General features: G+C 38.4%; 1 protein-coding gene across 3 annotated transcripts in view; it reads left to right on the forward strand.

The window, feature by feature from the left end:
• The window catches only part of PHLDB2 (pleckstrin homology like domain family B member 2), a gene marked incomplete at both ends in the record, with an annotated part of 75964 nt that extends 59211 nt beyond the window's left edge, over window positions 1-16753 (forward strand). For all 3 annotated transcript variants that reach the window (XM_084231907.1, XM_084231906.1, XM_084231905.1), the window contains 6 exons: window positions 3068-3275; window positions 9511-9601; window positions 10522-10668; window positions 12298-12517; window positions 15893-15978; window positions 16613-16753. In XM_084231907.1, coding sequence (XP_084088033.1) covers window positions 3068-3275; window positions 9511-9601; window positions 10522-10668; window positions 12298-12517; window positions 15893-15978; window positions 16613-16753 — 893 coding nt within the window. The remainder of the gene's footprint in view (window positions 1-3067; window positions 3276-9510; window positions 9602-10521; window positions 10669-12297; window positions 12518-15892; window positions 15979-16612) is intronic.
• Window positions 16754-20878: the final 4125 nt, after the last annotated feature.

The raw sequence follows: 20878 nt of genomic DNA on the forward strand, positions 1-20878 counted from the left end.
ACTCCTCAGACAGTGAAGAGAGGTGAGTGGGTCCGGCTTCTTGTATGTGCTATGCTGACTGATGAGCCTCAGATATTACCAGGTGTTACTTCATAAACCTTAGAAACTCCCTCTCCTAATAGCTGCTTTTGTCTGGAAAGAATAGAGTTAAAACATTTATAAGGCCCTTGTTACTTTTTAGTTGCTGTTCCCACAACTATTACTCTTATTATTCTCTACATAATTTAAGAGAAAAAAAAAAGGAGTCTTGGGTTGGGAATGTCTCCTTTTCCCAATTCAGTTACTTTCCCCACCCCAAAGAACAGATGCATTCCAGTTCCTTATTTGGCCATTAACACAGTTGGAATTGATCAAATTCATTCGAGAGAATGAATTCATTCCTTGACTATTCAGTGACACCCTTATGCTAAATAAATACAGATCCTGTGGTGAACAGGACACACACATGCCCTCCCTGAGCAGGCTCATTCCTGTTCTGGGCTTCTCCTCTACACAGCACTTCTTCTTGAACCTCATACCAAGAGCTCCTTGCTCTCCCATCATGTTTTCTCTATCAATAACACCTTTGCCTTTGGATGGTCAGGGCAGATCCTGAATCCCCAAACCAGCTCTGGTGCAATTCCAGGGTGCCCGTGGAGAGGACCCTTTTGTAATAGCAAGGCTAACTTGGTTTGGGGACTTGTTTGCTAGGAGCAGGCTATGCCAGCTGGGGGCTGAGTGCATGGGGATTAGGCAGCTCCACTCTGTAAGGCAGACACCCTCTTGCTCGGACTCTGGGGGAAACTACAGTCCTGACCTGGAGAGAGATGCACCTGAGCAGCAGGCTGTTTACTGCAAGGTGCCTCAAAAATGAAAGCTCCTTTCCTACCTCCAGAATGACAGGAGATTCTCTCGGACATCAGATCAAACCTCAACAAGTAGTGAGTGACCTGAGACTGTGTGTTCACGTCCTTAGCACAGCGCACTTGGAACTCAGCTCCAATTGTACCTGCAGCAGAACTATTGGAGTCATTTTAGTTTACCTCACCTGAAGGTGAAGTTCATGTTCTTATTCTGTGGTACTTTTGGAAAAAAAAATCCTGAAAGATCCAAGGAGCAGGGTATACTGTTGCTGTAAGAAAAAATACAGTCATCCTCTTTTCTGCTTTTGTTATAAGTGTCAGTAGCATTGCAGGCTAGTTTTTCCTCATTACGAAAAAACCAAGGATTAGGGGAGATTGTGGCACAGTCATTGCTAAGGAGATTGTTCTTGTTTGGTTTCAATTACATGACTGCCTTGTAGAGCTATGTTGGTCCTAATAAAACAAAAAAATGTCTTCTATGTAATTTGGTGCCAATGTGGAAGTTTTCTTGGCCACCGGCCCCTTTTGAAGGAAAAGGAAAGATTCATATGACCCTTTCAAATAATTTCTGGTTTTTTTGTCCCCTTCCTTTTCATAATGAATAATTGGAAACAATCTAAAAGGAGCAATTAGTAATTCCAAAAGTTCAAGCATCAAAGGTAAATATTCGGGGAACAAGTTCTTTGGCCTTTCTTCTTTAAAAAAGGCACCAGCTCCGTGGTCATGACTGCCTTGGCTTCATTAAGTGCTTCATGCATTCATCATGATGATTAATGATAGTCTATCTTGAGTCTCATAGTTTGTGTGCTTTTGTTGCATCTTCCTTAAGCTAAGTGATGTGTATTGTTTACACATGTATGTCGGGGGAGGGGCATTTGTCATTTATAATCACAACTAACTGATATATTAAGAAACCTATTTTCCCAGAAATGCCTTACTCTGAACTAAAACTTCTTCAAACAAATACTAATGGCATGAAAACTCCTCCTGGAACTAGAATCATTTTGTAGAAATTTCTGGGTGTCTAGCACTTTGTTCTAGCACCATAGATGGAGCTTCTGTTTTTAAATTGAAATGTTTTATATGTAGCTGAGGAAGCTCTTTGGAATGACTTGCCTTCTTTTGCCCTCTGAAGCTTTTTGGTTATTTCATTGACAACTAAGCCTCACTGGGAAGCAGATAGAGCACAAGAAAAGATGTGAAATTCAAATGGTTCCATTGTCAACTCGTAATTGGTCTGGTAGAATGGGAGAGATTGCAGGCTGAAGCTGAAGAAGTATCTTTAATGCATTAGGGAATGTTTATAAGTATGATCCCTGTTTCCTAAGAATGTGCTTAGCAGAGAGTTGGAAGGAAGAGTATTTGGATTTGTGACATCCAAAATCTGCTACCAGAGAGCAGGCTATAGCAATAACACCAAGTAGAGCCAGCGACCTAATGAGCCAGCTGACCAAGTGCCAGGGCAAGGGAAACACCGCATTGATGAGATGTTGCTCCTATTGATATAATCCCTACATTTTCATGTGGTTGATATCACCAGCTAGCTGAAAACTGATGGCTAAGGTGGAAAAAGAGAACTATATTATATAAAGTAATTAAGAGGTATATAACCATTAGAAGAATTGTTGACAGTGAGTGTTTTAAATAAGTAATTAGCTGACAAGGGAAACTGAAAAAAAATAGCATGAAAACAATGTACAGTTTGAGATTTAACCATATTAAATGTGTTAGTGATATTACAAGTGAGATATAATCTTCTCAAATCCTATAATTGAATGGTCCACCTGCTGTTTTACAACCAAACAGAGTAGTACTTGGGTTTATTTCCCAATGAAGAAGTGACTATGCTAAGACCCTAGTGTTTGTCACTTGCCTTCTTTTGAACCAGGCTATTTTTAGAGGAACAAGGCCAGTTTTGGTTGTGTGTTTGTGTGTGTCTGTCTCTGCGTGTGCTGATGTATTGTTCTCAGCTGTGCTGAGATGTAGGAATGGAATAGGAAAGTGTCAAGTGATCCGTTGACAACAAAGATCACTCACATGACCACTTCTTTGAAACTTTTGCTTGCACTGAGCATGATGCTGTTGCTTTGATCTTTGTGGCTTCAAAACAAATTATAACCAGCCCCTCATCTCATAGGCAGATGTTTTGGGCTGCTGGCTTGAGTCTAGGAAGATCTAAGACTGAAAAACAAGGCATACTAACATATTTATGGCTCTTTCCTCAGGGTATAATCACCAACAGATGAGTGAAAGACAAAGGCAGAAATCTTCTGAGTTTTACAACCGCACTGCATCTGAATCAAATGTCTACCTGAATAGTTTCCACTACCCCGATCATAGCTATAAAGATCAGGCCTTTGATACTTTGAGCCTTGACAGCTCAGATAGCATGGAGACCAGCATTTCTGCTTGCTCACCTGACAATATCTCTAGGTAAGAGTTATTCATCGGTAAGTTTTCTGGTTTGGAATAGCACCTCCTGATCTCAAAAAGTAAAGGTGTCAATTTGAGGCAGTCTGTATATGTTTATGCCCAAATTTCTGAGACATAGAGTCTACACTGCAGAAGAAAACTGAGTGTTGCAGTGGCCCCTGAAAGTAGTTCCTTTGTATCCCATGCAGCTTACCCAGTCACATGTCATATAACCCACCCTTCTCCTTTACTTTATTACATTTAAGTTCTCATGTATACTGTGCTTCAAAATTGATTTGCCTCTGTTGGTTGACTCCAGGCATCATTAGGATTGCTTTTGATTAACTAAAAAATAATTTCCAATAATAGAGTAAGTACTTTGAAGGATTTTTTTTTACCCGGATGTGTGAGACCTTTTAAATAAAGTTATACTCAGCCCAGCTTTCTAGATCTAACCCAACTCCCCATGATTCTCTTCTGTTATACTTCACAGAGGTTCTAATTGTGAGGGAAATGAATTCTCAGATCTCTGTGTCTTTGACTCCATTAGTCCTAGCCTTGGAATCATGTGGTTTGTTCATTTGTGTCTAGGCTCCTTGAAGCCACCTTTTCTTAGCATGTTCTGCAGTCAGCAGTTGGCTGGATTTGGCCCATACTGGCTGCCAAGAGCCAACTGTACTTATCTCCTAACTTTGATCAGTGATATCGTGTTGCTAGTTTGAAATTAACCATGGTGAGTTGAGAGTATTTACTCAACATAAATCTGCATATATTGAATAAAATGTAAATAAATACGGTTTTTGTCCCCCCTCCCCCCACCCCCCCACCCCCCCCCAGAGCTGGTTTACCAGCACACCACGATCTGCAGTCATTTCTCCCTTTCATTTTATTATTCATTGAACCTATACTCATTGAACTACTAATAACGCCTGTAATTACAAAATATTTTTACCTTCCCTCAACCCTCCACTCCTATCCCAGCCTGGAGAAATGTTCCTCATCCTTCAAGCTTAAACTTAAGTTGGAAAATCATGAAATTTAGGGTTTCTCCTTCTGTGTTCTAATGGTATTTGATACTTTTTTCTATCACTGATAACATTGAAGGGTAAAAAATTTTTCTTGAATAATTAATAGGTACATTTCTCCATATCAAGGAGACTGTCTAACTATCATTTAGTTCCTACACCTAGCAGGGATATTGATAGAGATTCAGATATGGTAGAGATTCAGTAAGTGTTGGCTGACTAAATACCTATGGATATCAAAATGGACATATTTTCACCTTCACTATTTTTCTGTTTGGCCTATCTGTTTCAATTAGCAGAGAACCATTATGATTTCCACCCAAGAAATATCCAGTATTCAATAAATATAAATTGAACACTCATGTGTCTCAAATGAAATGTCCACTTGGGTACTTTCCACCACAGTCTTCCCTCTATGGCAGTGAAGCCACAGTCTGGGAAGAGGAAGACTCTACTCTTTGGCTCAACCTGACAGCTGATTGTGCTGCTTGAAGCAGATCACAGACTTCTCTTGTCCTGCTTTCCTAATCTCCAAAATAGAAGGATTGGCTTTTGAATCCAAGGGGATGATGGATTTTAAAATATTTTGGTGGAAAATAACCATCATGGAAATATAATTTCTTTCCTCACAAAGATTTGAATAATTTGCTCCTCCTCTCATCCCACCTCCCCAATGAGTGATACAGAGAAGGAAAGTCATGTCAGAAAGATATCCTTAGCTTTGGTTTTGTGTTTCATAAATAAATAAATATGAGAGACCAAAATATAACCAGACATTATAGGCAAGATATACAAAGGAAGGAGAAAAGGATATGTGGTAAGTAGACTACAGTGTGTTTTAATTCTGCCTTTAATGGTTGAGATGTTATCAGAGATCAGAGAAGGAAAGCAGTTCCTGGGGAAAACCACTAGAGCAGCCGTGTGCACTGTACTGCTGCTTGTCACATGGGAATGACCCGAGGCAAGGAGAAAATTACTTAAGATTAAAGAATAAAGATAATTATTATTTCATGTTAGAGCTTAGTATGTCATTTATTCAGTAGTAGAAGAGGTTGTATCTCACTATCAGTTTTCCTCTTTAATTTTATATGACTCCATTGAGGGAGTGTGTACAGCAGTTCATCATCAAAGCATCTCGCGCTGTGTGTGTGTGTGTGTGTGTGTGTGTGTGTGTGTGTGTGTGTGGTGGGGGGTCTGGTAGCGCCAGCTGCCCTGAGAGGGTGTCAGACAAGCCAGAGGGTACCCTCCCCTCCAAGACAAAACACCTGGCGCAGTAAATGGGCCAGTTAGATGTGGACCAAATTGAGAAAGGGGAACATATAGTCATCAATTATGATAAAATTATAAAAGACTATAAAATGCAATTAATTTTCCCATTGTAGTAGTCTCAGAAACGTCCTAGGTTTCTTTGGCTCCTTGTATTGATATTTTGAAATATCAATAGGCTTCTCTCCCCTCTTCTCAAGTATGAGAATTTTATACTTCTATTCCTCAGAGAACTCCTGTTAGCTTGAGCTTTTATTTTCCTTCCTACTTAAGCCAGCTTTTAAAAATAAATATACTTTGTGTATTTTCCTATCTTGGTGTTTTTCTTTCTCCATTTTCCACTCCCCAGCCCCCAACTTCCCCTTCAAATTAGCATTCCATATATCCATCTTTCATAATTAACCTTCAGAGAGAGCAGTGCTGCAGTGAGGATAGGAAAGTACCTAAACAGAACTGCTTCTATTCTGTTTACAGATGGTACAAGTTCAGTCTGGGGACTTCAGCACAGTGGATGGCAAAACCTTCATTTGTTTTTATTTTCTCACCCACTCACTTACTCCTAGAATGTTTTCCTAAAGTAGAAAAAGAGAAAGCATTAAGAACACAGCGTTGTTACAGGGTGGTCATTCCTGGAAGGAGTTAGGCATGACCACCATCATTTTTCAAATTGCCTGCACACAGCGCTGCTATAGATCATGGAGAGCCAACCTCCAAGGCCAGAGTTACTGATAGTACTTATTTCATTGTGCTATCAGATCCTCTGAATGTCAAAAATTTGAAGCCAAGTAGAAGATGCCCCTAAGAGGAGCACTAAAAAGGGAGAGAGAAAAAAACAGGTGTTTCTCTGCTGTGCTACCATCTACCTTGAAAGAATTCATGCCAGTGGTGATAAGTTTGCACCCATTGCTGTGCTGGAAAATAATCTGATAAACATCAGGGAAATGGGTAGTAAGGAACTAAGTTTGGAATTTGTGTTTTGACAACACATCTTTAATTGGAAACTTTTTGAAGATAGGTGAGAAATAAAGGACTAAAAATTTTTCTTTTCCTAAGATTTTCAAAAAGGATGTATATAAAATAACCTGAAATTGTATATATATTAAAGTGATAAGCTTATGCTGAAAATCTAGTCATAAAAATTTAGTCTTGTGGTTTATTATGTCACAAAAAAACATTCGTAGATTTATAGAATTACTCAGAGTTGTGGGTACGTTTTCCTTTCACTTTTGTTTAGACACCATTTTTGTGTCTACCAGAATGTTACTTGCATCAGATGATGCTTTTGCTTTTTCAGCATCATCATACACTGTAAGCAAACATACAACTTAAGAAACAGGTCTTGGTCTTAGAAAACAGCAATTGATAATATCTGCATAAAATACCTATTTTGCTAAAATTACAGAATGACCCAGAGAAGGTAGCGTTTGTGGAAATATTACAAATAAGCAGATTGAATATAATGGGCAGAATATTAAGTAGAAATATTCTTTTTTTTTTAAAGATTTATTTATTTATGCAAGCACTGGGTACAGTCAGATGCGGGAGGGTGAGACAATTCACCAGAGCCAGAGGGGAGAGCAGAGCAGGCAGATTGATGAAGTACACTGCTGAGGGAAGCAGCAGGCGGCAGGAGAGGTCTGTGCGACATGTGGGACCCTCACCGGGGGCCAGGGATCGAACCGGCGCTGCAGAGGCTGTGGGCAGCTTCGCAACCCAGCGCTCAACTGCTTCACCACCAGGGGAGGCCCTAAATAGAAATATTCTTAAATAACCAAAAACCACCTTGAAAAGTTCTAAAGTGTGTTTAGCAATATTTAAAGGTAGGTAAATGTTTGAAAGCTTGTCCCTAAGTTATGCCAAAATTACAAATATTTGAAAGCTGAACTGAAAATATTTGTTTCTAACCAGGTTATTTCCAACCAGTTCATCTGAATAAGTTGTGTGTGTTTTTCAGGGACCTAATTAGGCCTATGGATGGAAACTGTAGAAAGAGAAATTTCGATCTTAATATAAACATCAAGATTCTGACCATCCTGTCCAAACTGTGATGGTCCTGTAACTAACAATGTTCAGACAAAATGTAATGAAAAATGGGGCTGTCGTAGCTATCACAGAAAGGACTAAGGGACACATGGAGACACATAGATTACTGATGAGTTTTCTTTTTTTAATTTGTGCGTTTTTAAGATCCGAGACTCAGTGAAACTCAAATTATTTCCAAATTAAATGGAGACATATACACATCCGCTGTCTACAGGGCACCATGACGTATAAACACAAATTGTGTGCTGTTCTATAGACAGCTTGTTTGTCTTAGGCTTTCTCAGTTGAGCTCATGAAGTTTGTCTTCTTTCTATCATTGAGGTCAGATAAATGGGAAGAAATAGCTTCTACACAAAAACTAAAGATGTTTTACTTTAATTCCTGCTGTCTGAAGAAAACAAAATTTATTTTTTTTATCTTCCCTAACAACTCATGAAAATAATGAGAAGAAATTGCTGTTTTCTTGCTTTTGTCATGAAGAAAAACCTGACTAAAATTTGGCCGAAGGGGACCCTTCAAAGTAATATCTAATTGGTAAACTTGTACAGATCCCCCACTCCTACAGATGTTCCTCCTCCATGGATATATTTTGCAGTGGGGCTGGTAGTACTGATTTTTTAGAGACAATTTTTTAGCAGTAGTTTGAAGTTCACAACAAAATTGAGGGGAGTAGAGCTTTCCGCGTAGCCCTTGACACCACAGATACACAACCTTCCATATTGTCAACACCTACCACCAGAGGATTACATCGTTAGGATTAGTGACGCTCCATTGACACATTATTGTCATCCAAAGTCTATGATGGCCACTCTTGATGTTGTACATTCTGTGCATTTGGACAAATGTACAGTGAAGTGTACCCATCATGATTTATCACAGAGAATATTGTCACTGCCCTAAAAAGCCTCAGTGGTCTGTCTATTCAACTCTCTTTGTTATCACTCCAAGCCACTGGCACCACTGATTTTTTTCAAATTTATTTATTAATTTTCTTATATCATTGTTGATTTTTCAACAGTATTTGATTTCTTTCCTCAGGTGTTGTCCCCGTAGTTTTCCTACCACCAAAGCACCCGAGAACCATCATCATGGTTCTTCCCACGTCTGTTTTGACCTCTCTCCCTCCCTCTCACCTGCTGGATGTCTCAGATCTATGGTCAGCTAGCAAGTTTTGTCTTTTTCCTGATCCTTGTTCAGTTTTTCTATATTCCATATAAAACAATTTATCTTTTTTCTTCTGACATATTTTGCTTAGCTTCCAGCTCCATCCTTTTTTGCTTAATGCCTTCCTGCTCCATCCATATAGCCACTGAATTTTTTATTGTTTGCATTGGTTATGCTCAATGGATATCACTAACATAACTCAACACTGCCATTCTTTACACCTATAAGAAAAGACATTTCTCAGTGGTGTCATTATTTAAGATATAAAATGACCACATGTATAAAAGTACAAGCAATAAACAACTTGTGACACATAATTCCCATACCAAATAAGATGGCTGCAAAGTTTAAGTGTTCTTTGTATAACCTGTGGTTATAGTCTTGTTGGTCTGGCACCTCTGAATTATTAAGCTAGCCATGGGTCTAACATTTAGACTGCAGAGAAAGCAGTTTGAGAGGATATTTTCTAAGGTTCATTTTGGTATACTTGTTTATGAGTCAAACACTTTATTTTGGCAGTGGACACCAACCAGCTTAACCTCAGTTTAAGAAGCAAAATACAGTCAAGCAGAATACTCCAAAAATTTCAGAGTTGAATTGACCTGCTTCTTCAGGCCAATGAATTTCCTAAGTAACATCCTTTCACTTGTGTATTTCCTTTGAACATGTGTGTGTGTGTGTGTGTGTGAGAGAGAGAGAGAGAGAGAGAGAGAGAGACCTGTAGCAATATTCTTGAGAGACTTTTGTATTTCATTCAGTGCCAGCACTTCAAATATTTCAAGAATAGAAGAAATGGAGAGACTTTTGAAGCAGGCTCATGCAGAGAAGACACGGCTGCTTGAATCCAGGGTAGGCTTGATATCTTTACCCCAGTGGTCAGTGATGGTTGAAGATGCTCTGCACTTGGCTTCAGGAAATGATCCACAGACCTCATTAAGCAGTGTGATCTTAAAGCAGTCACTCAAACTTTCTCAGCCTGGTTTTCTTATCTGAACAGTAAGGTTGTTAGATGATTTCTAAGGCTCTTTGCTTCACTACAATTTCCTCTAATTTAAAATGTGCAATGTTACCATAAACTGAAATAAATGCTTTGTACTATATCCCTCCCCCTGCCCCCCCATGGCCACTTTGTGTTCCTGGCAGGAACAAGAGAAATGTCATGTCTGCAGCCTTCTCCCTCCCTTGCCTCCCTCCTTGCATTAATTGCACCATTGTGATATTGAAAATCGCATGTTGTGACTGTATTCCAAGCCAGAATATGAACTTCCTTAGGAATCCCCCAAAATGCCTTTGCATCCTGCCCTAAGGGCACCTCCTTTCCTCTTCTGACTTCCCCACGTGCTTCCTCTGCGACCTTCAGCTGGGAAGCTGCACAGCAACAGCACGGATCGGAAGCCCGGATGGCCTTCAGTTAGCAGGCAACAGTCAAAGGGAGGAGGAAATCACATGACTACAGACAGTTTAGGAGGCTTTTTATTAAAAATAGGAGGTTGAGACCATCATTATAAAATGACTATAGTCACAAGCTGGATTTTCACTTAAGGCCCATATTCAATTGTTAATTAAATTTAATGGTTGCATTTCTGTATAGGATGATTTTGAAAGCAATGAGAAAGGCATTTATGGGTTGTTTTAGTTTATGTTATACATTGTAAAGAGCTAGATTATAAAACCAAGAATTGTTTAATAAGAATTTTGATATTGTTGAAATTATTCAAGTATATCCAATATGTTTTAAAATGCAATTTGTTCCCCATGACGATATTTAGGAACGGGAAATGGAAGCCAAAAAACGAGCTCTCGAAGAAGAAAAACGACGCCGAGAACTCCTGGAAAAACAATTGCAGGAAGAAACTAGCCAGAGGCAGAAATTAATTGAAAAAGAAGTAAAAATAAGGGAGAAACAAAGGGCACAGGTTGGTGGTCAATTTGCATGGATGTGAGTAGGGTGCCCCCTGGTGGTCAGTCTGGAGAGGCTGCCTTCCACCGCACCTTGAACCTGACAGTAATGCCTAAGAGAGATGTGTGCTAATGGGCAAATATGTGTGTATATTTAAAATTCTGTGGAACCGAGTAAGCAAATAACATTTTTCTCATGTTGTATGGAAAAATTTAGTGGAAGCGCACTTTTTCTTTTCTCCAGTTTTGGAGTATATTTAAAAGGAGAATAATTTTTGAGCGGCTTTGAAAAGTGCAGCTGCTTGATAATAAAAACAAATAGAACCCAAACTAAAACCTTTGGTTGGAGAAGGGAACAGGTTCTATTTTTTATCCTCCCACTGCCTTGGTGGTGCGGTTAGTGTTGGGGGCTTATTTCCTCCAGCTGTAGTATTATCCCCTGTTGACCTTTGCTATATCAAACATGTGCACAAAATTAGTGAACTCAAGAAAAACTACCCATTTTGTTTAGCTTCCTATCTTGGTCATTGTAGAATTTGAATCTCTGTTCTTGTCACCAGTGCTTCTTGTGTAACATTTTCTGAGGAATTAAAATAAAATTTTAAGTACCATATAATTATAAAAGTTCAAATACATTTTGCCATGATTGACTCGACAGAATGGTAAAAGGTACTTTTTCCCTTATTCGTTCTATTTGCTGGCATCTTAATAACATAACAAACACTGTCTTTAAGACTTAGTGTGCATTGAGATATCAGTAAGTCTGTGATATGTCCACAAAGTACCATAGGATTGATGGCGAACTACTGAAAGCAAAAAGGAAAGTGGAACTCGTTCATCTAATTCACTGTACCAAACACCTGTCAAATTCTGATCCACAGCAAAAGTGTGTCTATTTGGTATCTGGTCCCCAACCTCAAAGCACAATTCTATTTTAATGTCAGTTGTACATTTTCCCTCAATATGTTTACATCATTTTCCCCAGAGCAAAGGAGTGGGACTATTTAATAGACTAAAATAAAACCCCATTTTAGAATGGTACCCATGGTGGCATGTGCTCCCAGATTAGATGAACGGCCACTCCCACCAAGGTGAAGTAGAGGACAGGTCTCCACTGCCTCCCTCTGCTCTGAGTGCTGGACAGCTCATTAGTTCCAGCTTTGATTCCACTTCTTGACTTATTTTAGTTCCGCTCTTCAAAATATGCATCTCCACCTTCCACTTCCATCAGAGAGTGTGTGTAAGCTGACAGGCACAACTTGGGGAGAGGGGTCTGTATGTGGAAGCTGTGTTTACTAATCAGTCCATCTTGTCATGCTCGGATGACTGAAGGGGAAAGGCTGTTAAGTTGTGACAGGAAGCGTTATCAGAAAATTGATAGTGGAGGAATCCTCTCCATTTTTTGCATCTGCTCATTTCAAGCAATGCAATCTATCCGCTGAGTTTATTCATTTTTTTCTCCCCATATTGTGGCAGCCTTCTTAAAACACTAGCCACCTCAAAGGCTCCCGATGCTAACGTTTATCTTAAGTTCTCACAACCACATGGGCATTTTAGAGTTTAGGCTTATCAGTTCATCTCCGCTTCTAAACATGTGTGATATGAGGGAAAGCTGTGGACTCTGGGTGAGATGTTTCCCCTTCCAGGCCCGCCCCCTTACGCGCTACCTGCCGGTCCGGAAGGAAGACTTTGATTTGCGGGGCCACGTGGAGACCGCCGGCCACAATATTGATACCTGTTACCACGTATCAATCACAGAGAAGACCTGCCGCGGATTCCTCATCAAAATGGGTGGAAAAATTAAAACTTGGAAGAAACGTTGGTTTGTTTTTGATCGGAATAAGCGAACATTCTCTTACTATGCAGGTGGGTGATTAAAAAAAAATCCAAGTGGTATATTCAAATCAGGAACCTTCCCTAGAGAGCAAAGGCAATGACGTAAATGAGTAGACTGGTCATTATAGAACTAACTGCAAACGAACTTTGTAGATATACATTGTTTTATATTCAAAGTATATAGTCTGCATGATAGGAATTTCCTCTCTAAACATAATGAAATTGATAGGTTACTTTAAAAATGTGAATTAGTATGTTCTAGTTCTGAAATAAACTGAAATCAAATAAGTATTAAATGAAATGTGGGAGGAGGGTCAAAATATTGTCTTATAAATCCTAAGGCACAAAGCCAAAAAAAAAAAATGGCTTGGATTTATTTATTTTGGGGCTTATGCCCTGTTTAAGTCACACACAATCAGGCAGCCTTGGATGGCAGACACTAACTACACACTTTATAAACTAGAACAGTCTGTTAAGCACAGAGTAAAACCCATCAGTGAACTAGGGAATAAATGAGTATTTATCAAGTGACAAATATTTTTGGATCCTTTAAATGATGGATTAGGAGAAATCTATGTTACCAAATATTCCAAAAATGAAGGCATCCACTGGTGTAGAATTTAAAACCTCCACCTACTCTCCGATCACAATGAACACGTCCATTATCAGCACAGCTAAACTCTGCTCTCTTTTCAGCTGTAGTAGATGACTAGTGTCACACCAGAGGCTCTAGAGGGTCTCTGTTTTGGGGTGACTGTCACATTTGGAGCATTTTCAGCCATAGTAAAGTATAGCAGCATAATAAATTAAAAAATAACAGTTCAGTCCTTTGACCTATTGTGTGAGGTCAGAATATGTTTATGAAGGGAGGTGAGGTTGCATAAGAAGCACTAGCTATGGAGTCCCAAAGATGGCATGAGGATGAGGGGGTACATAGCTTTCAGTTAGGATCTCTTTGGGTATGGTTTGTTAGTAGCCTCAGGAGCTTGTGTCCTGGAGCCAGTTTCCTATTTGTCTCTCTAGGGCCTTCTGGCCTTGGGTTTTATAAGCAGCCAGAGATGTTCTCTCTTCAGTTAGTACAGTAGAAAAGGTACCTATTTAATAAGAGGTGCCGGTTTAGTGTCTTAAGAAGGCATAAACAAAATTTTGCTGTGTGCTAGTCTCCACACACAGCCTCATAGAGAATTTTCCAAAAATAAACCAGGATCACGACGCTTCAGCTTGTCAGTGAGGCAAATGGCCTTGTCTGTGTGCAGGGACTGTGAGTGGGGTGCTGGAAACTGCAGGCTTAGCTCTTGGTTTTGTTCAGGACCCTAGCCTCTGTGCTTGGCCTTCTGCATATTAACTACATAGTCAGTCTTACGAGAGTCTCTGAAGTAACATGAGACAGAAAAATGTGTCTGTAAATTAATGGGGTAATGCCGCTGACCAAATGAATAGCATCTTTTCACTATACAATAGCATTATTGATTCTCTTAACTAGCTCACAACGTGCTGTGAGGCCTCCTTCTTCAGGCGCCATCCTCATGTATGCAGTGCCTGACCAATACTTTCATTCCCCAGTTTACTGTTGGCTTGAAACATTGACAAGATTTTACTTTTTTTTTAAAGGATTTATTTAGTTATGCATACAAGAGCTGGGGCACAGGCCAGAGGTGTGGGGGGTGAGAGGATTCACCAGAGACAGAGTGGGGAACAAAACAGGCAGATTGACCAAAGTACACTGCTGAGAGGAGCAGTGGGTGAATCAGGAGAGGTCTGCCATGCCATGTGGGTTGCTCCCTGGCCAGGGATTGAACTCATGCTGCAGAGGCTGTGAACATCTTCGTAGGTTGTGTCTTAACCCCTTGCACCACCAGGGAGGCCCAAGATTTTACTTTTGTCTCCAGATTTTATTTTTATATCTACTTTTCAGAAAACAAAGTATTACTTTATCCCCATGAATTATTATAGGATCCAATCTTTGCAGTAAGTGTTTGAGAGATACACTGACCTGTTTTACAGAAACTGGTGGAAACCTGCTGGACATGGTATTAGTTAAAATATTTCTTGCCAAAGAAGAAATAAGTGAAATAAGTTAGGGAAACACTAGGTTAAATGCAATTAAACAGATTTATGTTCTGCCTAGCTTCTCAGGGCTGTTATTTTTCAAACTAGTTTTTTATTGTTGTTATTGGAAAAAGGCACATGCATTGTTTTAAAAAAGAAATTGAAACTGCAACAAAGGTCTTCATGTTGAAAGCAAGTCTCTTTCCCAAAACAGAAGGTCTGACCTTCTCCTACTGTTAAGCCTGAAATGCCCTCTAAGATTTTCTCTATTCATTTTTGTTTCTGTGTTTGTGTGTGTGTGTGTATTTTTCTTTAATATAGTTAGAACCAAATTATTCACTATATTCATGAATTTTTCATATATAATGGCGTTTCAAGATTTTTCTCTAAATAGCACAGGCAGCTCTGCCTGCAGAAGCTGTGTAGAGTCCATTGTGATCTGTGATTGCATCCTTCTTAAAGTTTAACAGCTCTTTTGCCCCTTGTGCTATAACAAACATAAATCCTTTTGTTCTTGCACAAGTGGAACTTATGTAATGAAGTTTTAGAAGTGTAATTGCTGAGAGGATTTTTGCACTTCTGTGTTTGTTTTAAAATTGCCTACTAAGAGGTGCTTTCTTATTTGCTCTTCCACCAACAGGATATGATAGAGTGTCTTTGCATCCTCATTCCTGCTTTTAAAATTCTTTTATATGCTCACATGCACCATGATCTATACAGAGTTTAAATTATGGGATAGCTCAGGTACTTTATTACATCACTGAGCAGTGCTGTTTGTTAGGTGGGTTGTTTTGTCTTATGTCTTGTTTGGTGGTTTGAAAACAGTTTGGAAAATGCTGCATTGGAGGGATATCACTGACATATAGCCACTGGGAACAGGGAGAAGAACGTGCTAGGCAAGGAATTTGATAAGAAAGAAATATTAGTGGACTATTATTTTAAATTATATAAATCAGATAAAATACAAATAAAATACAAATGCAGATACAATACAAATTTCATTACAACACATCTACATGTTAATGTTTCTATCGTAATGACAGCCTTAGAGAATATAGGGAAGTAATTTGCGTCACTGTCAACAGTGTTTATACTTTGTAGGCTAACTCGATGGTAGTTCTGGGTTATCTTTTGACTGTGGATTTGCTGAAGAGCCTTGGGCAAAGTTGCTCTAAAGTTTGGGCTGATAATTCCATTCTTTTTTCCCCTTTAATTAATACAGAACCTGGCTGATGCACAACCTAGATTATCTAAATTAATCTTAGATAATATATAAATATTTTAATAACTACAGTAAAATTATAATTTGTCTGTCTGTCAAGTGATAAAATACTTAACACTTACCTATTATTGCAGACAAGCATGAAGCTAAATTAAAAGGAGTAATATACTTTCAAGCCATTGAAGAAGTATATTATGATCACCTCAAGAATGCTAATAAGGTAAACATTGGTTTTCAGAGTTCTACAATTTGTTGAGTTGGAGGAAAAGATGTTTTTAAAATCCTCAGCAATTGTGATTTGTTGTTCTGACTTAATGGATACATGTGATCAGAATAGTGCTGGAAAAGTACACATAAAAGTGATTGGGACAGTCATCTTTTTGCAAAAAAAAAAGTGTCACAGTGAAGATGAGGTGAGGTGAGGTGAGGAAATACTCTGGACATACTGACTCAGGAGATCCTGCCAAGCAGCTGTGCTAGGCTTCTATGAGTGAACTTCTACCCATCTATGAGAAGGGTCTAGATGGAACTTAGCAAGGCTAAGGTTAACAGCTGCTATTTATGGAGCACCCACTATTAGTTCGATTCCCTACTAGAGCTTTATAAAGTAGCACTAATAAGATGATTGTTGAGTCCTATGTGAGGTGCTTTTTTGTGCAGAGAAGCTAGAAAGATGGTCAATCCTGAGAAAGCTGTTGGGGGTGGGGGCCCATGTTATAATAGAGCAAAAGCAATGCCTACACAGATTTTCATAAATTGGAACTTTTAAAGAAGAAGTAGTCTTCATATATATGTTATTAATGTTACAGTTCCAAGAAGTTTGTTTTATGCTCGTTTCCTCTTTTGATTTTTAGAGTCCTAATCCATCACTTACCTTCAGCGTCAAGACACATGATAGAATCTACTACATGGTGGCACCATCGCCAGAAGCCATGCGGATCTGGATGGATGTTATAGTTACGGGGGCAGAAGGTTACACTCACTTCTTGTTGTAGTGAACTGGTGCGATAGTCAACTTCAGGGCAGACTGCAATAAAATCCTTTCCAAGAATAAAGCCATATTCAATCCCAGATGAATAGACCCAACAGACCCATCCCTTTAACTATGTACTTAGAACTCCTTTCAGATGAAGGTTATATCCATGTGAAGTCATTTGTAAAAGACAAAGATGGTGTTTTAATTCAAAGTTTGATCATAAATAGCAGACTAATTGAAACACCTATGAGAAAACACTATTTTGATATATAGCATCACTTATAGGACTATTTCTTGTAAACTTTTTTATCAATTACTGATTTTGGTGAAATAAACAGTTTATCAAATGTCTGTATGTACTTGGAAATATGAAGTTATTTTAGCACACAAATCATTGGCATTGACATTATTGGTAATCAACTAACTTTTAAAAAAAGGAACATTTTGCTGATGGTTATTATATAAATATAAGTAAATAAGGGTTTGGAGGGGAACATAATTTAGTTTGCCGTGATTTTTAAGTACTACACCAAAACCAAAGACTTGACATGACTTCTGTTTAATAGTAGTAATTTTAAGAGGTGAACTTCAGTTAGTATTACTCTACATTTTTTACAATGGTATTTTGATGCCATCAAGTGCCCAGGAAGTTGATTTTGAAGAGTCACCAATAGTATAAGCTACTCTGAGTATACAGAAAACCACTTTTTGCAAAAGTAGGAAAAATAAAAAGCTATGTTTTAGAAAGAAGCAGTCTTAAGACAGCAATCTGTCAAACTGGGCAATTTAAAATACAGAGGCTAGTGTTAGTTGCTGAAGATTGCTTATAGCAGAGTTCTCCATTCCCGGTGCTAAGAATGAAGACAACCTGTAGCTGATTATTTTTTTTTTAGATTGTCTGATTTCTCTTTTTTTGTGGAGCACAGACTCATCTGGTATAACTATGAAATAAGAGCTCTGTTTTCACCAAAGAACAGACCAAATAAAATGCTTATTTACAGAAGTGGTGTAGTTCTATTATAAGGAAAATGAAGTTCAACTTAATCTTCTCTCTAATGTACTACTTTATTATGTAGTTCTTTACCATTAGCCTCTGTTTTTAGAGTTAAATTAATTTTTGTTGAATGAAAATGAAATGACTTCAGGCAAGTCTCTATTATTATGGCTTTCATTTATTCTGCCTTGTCATGTGTGTGTTTGTAAGTATGTTCTTTCCTAAAACTTGGCAAATGAACAGGAGTAGAAAATAATGATGTTACTTACTAGTACAAGGTGAAATGATTAGATTAGAAGTATCTATAAAATCTTTGTCAGGCCTGACTGGGTACAATTTTTTTTAAAAAACAAATTTTTGCAGTGTGGTTTGTATACATGCATTCATGTTGCCAATAATAAGATTTTGCTACTGGATGACACACAATTTTACTTGAATAATGAAGGACAAAATCACAACAGAAGACATTTTATAATATGTTTTTGTGGAGATCACCACTAAACCCTATAGTGATCTAAGAGAATGAGATGCCATTGTTAAAATTTTGTTGATTAATGTAAAGATATAATTTTCTCTACTGTACTTTTTTCATAGAATTGTAAAGGTATTCTAATCAGCTTTATATCTTGCATGATGTAGTAAACTTTTAAATATATGTATTAAAATATGTCGAGTTTGGATTAAAATATTGACTAGAATTCACTTTTGAAAATAAACTCGTCTCTTCATTAGGAAGTTACCTATTGGTAGAGAAATGAATTAAAGAGCAAAGGTCAATTGTAGAATCTACATAAACGTTCTCATGTGCTAAAATTATAATTTTTAGTTTGTTTACAAAATGAGAGAAACTTGATACATCTTACTGTATTTTGCACACACCCAGGACTTTTCTTGGTGCTTCCTGAACTAAGGCAGTATATTTCAAAGAAAAAAACTGTTCTCAACAATATGTCTTTTCACCCCTGTAAATAAAAGGGACACTGACTGATGATTAGTTGAGTGGAGTGGAAACAAATTTGCTACAAGCCCATCATTGTTGGTAAACATCTTCACTTTATACTGGACACAATTTTTCCTGGTTTGTTAGACTGATAAGGGTGGATAGAAAATGGTCCCTGAAACTCCCTGATTTTTGTCAAGTGCTTTTCCTACTGCGAGGTCATCATACGTTTTCATTTTGCTGCAGTTAAAATGCAATGCCTGCAGAAATAAAGGGAGAGAACAGGGACAGAAGTGTTTGAGACTATGTGCAATTACCCAACGCAGAGGAAAAAAATGTTTATTGCTATTATAAAGCATGGAGAAGGAACAGGCAGGTGGCAATATCGGCAATTTTGTCCCTTTGGAGTCTACAACAGGCCTAGTAGAGAAGTGGCCAGATTCAGCATCTTTTGGAATGTGCCCTGAAGTCAAGCAGTTATCCTTGGCTATCTGCTCCCATTTAATTTTTCAGCATGTTCCAATAACACTGGCTCTCAAGACTCCAAAGATGGCTGGATTCACGTATTCAAACTTCATCTTTACTCTAGAACCAATCACTTCCAAAATTTATCATCAAGTTAGTGAAGTGGTTTTACTTGGTTATACTAGCAAGAGTTAACTGTTAAGTAGAAAAAAAATACTAGATAAGAGTTTACTTGCTGTTTGAGACCCCAGTGTTACTTTTAAGAGTCAGTGCTAGAATCCAGAAATCCTTTTTTTCTTGTTTGTCTCTAAAATCGGTGCAGTAGACAATATTAATCCTTTTGAACTATTATTTAATATTTTCTATAGATGAGTGATAAAATGGGGCCAGTTAATCAAAGGCCATTGAAAATGTTGCAGGGAATGTAATTCTAATAGATTTGGCCAGATTACTTAACAATATATTTCAGCATTTCACCAATCACACGAGTACCAGTTTCCCAGCATCTTTGCCAATAGTTGCTTTTTATCATTTTTGCCAATTTGATGGGTGAGAAGAAATAGCATGTTATTTTAATTCATGTTTTTCAACTAGTGAGGTCGAATATCATTTACATTGTGAACCACCTTTTTACAGCCATTGGCCAATCTTACAGAATTACTTATTTTTCTTATTTCTAGGAGCAGGCTAAATAGAAGCATTGATGCTTTATCTATTGTGTAAAATCATTTTTTTTCTAGACTCATTTCACTCAGGGTGGCTTTTGCCATTTCAAAAAGTTATAATTTGTAGTCATTTTGCTTTTCATGATTTGGGGGCTTCACATCTTGCTTAAGAATGTCTGTTCTATTCTCAGACTATAAAATATTCCCCTAAAATGTATTTAAACTCAGATTTATTCTTCCCTTGAGATTTTTATCTATTGAAATTAAATATTTTTGCATATAGCATGACATAGTGGTTGGAAGAATTCAAGAGTCGTGCATACAAAGAGCTAGAACAAAACGCATTAAAAAAGGGAGTGGGAGCTGCAAATGCTGGGTTCCACTCCAAGTATTTATGCAAACCAGATTAAGGTCAGATCTTAAAAGTATTTACAGCACAAATTAAAATTGTCAGGGGGGCCTCCCTGGTGGTGCAAGGGGTTAAGTCTCAGCACTATGAAGCTATCCACAGCCACTGCAGCACAGTTTGACCCCTGGGCCAAGGAACTGCCCCACATGGCACAGCAGACCTCTCCTGTCTGCCTTCTGCTCCCCTCAGCAGTGTATTTTAGTAGATCTGCCTGTTCTGCTCCCCAGGTGTTGAATCCTCTCACCTCCCCCAACATCTCCACCTCCGGCCTACACCCCAGCTTTTTATGCATAAAAAAATAAAATCAATCTTAGAAAATAAATAAAAATAAAATTGTCAGGGGGTAAGAACCACGTGAAAAACAAGAAGCCTAGAATTTTATGCTTTCGCTTCTTAATATCCTCGGGATGATGAAGATGGTTTCCTATGTAGGAGCGTTGGATACAACTCCCCTCTGGCTTCCAGCACTGGGAGAGCCATGAGCCCACTGAGTAAGTATCTTGAAGAAGGCCACACAAAACATTCCAAAACATGACAAAAATCAACTGCCCAATAAGCGATAAATCAAGAGCCGGAAGCTCCGCGCACGCGCGCCCTCTGGTGTCCAAACGGTTTAAGAAGCTGTTAGCAAGTCCCACCGGCCTGCTGGCAGCGCATGCGCAGTCTCGGAT

This window comes from Talpa europaea (genome assembly GCF_964194135.1).
Source record: "Talpa europaea genome assembly, chromosome: 4".
NCBI classification, from domain to species: Eukaryota; Metazoa; Chordata; class Mammalia; order Eulipotyphla; family Talpidae; genus Talpa; species Talpa europaea.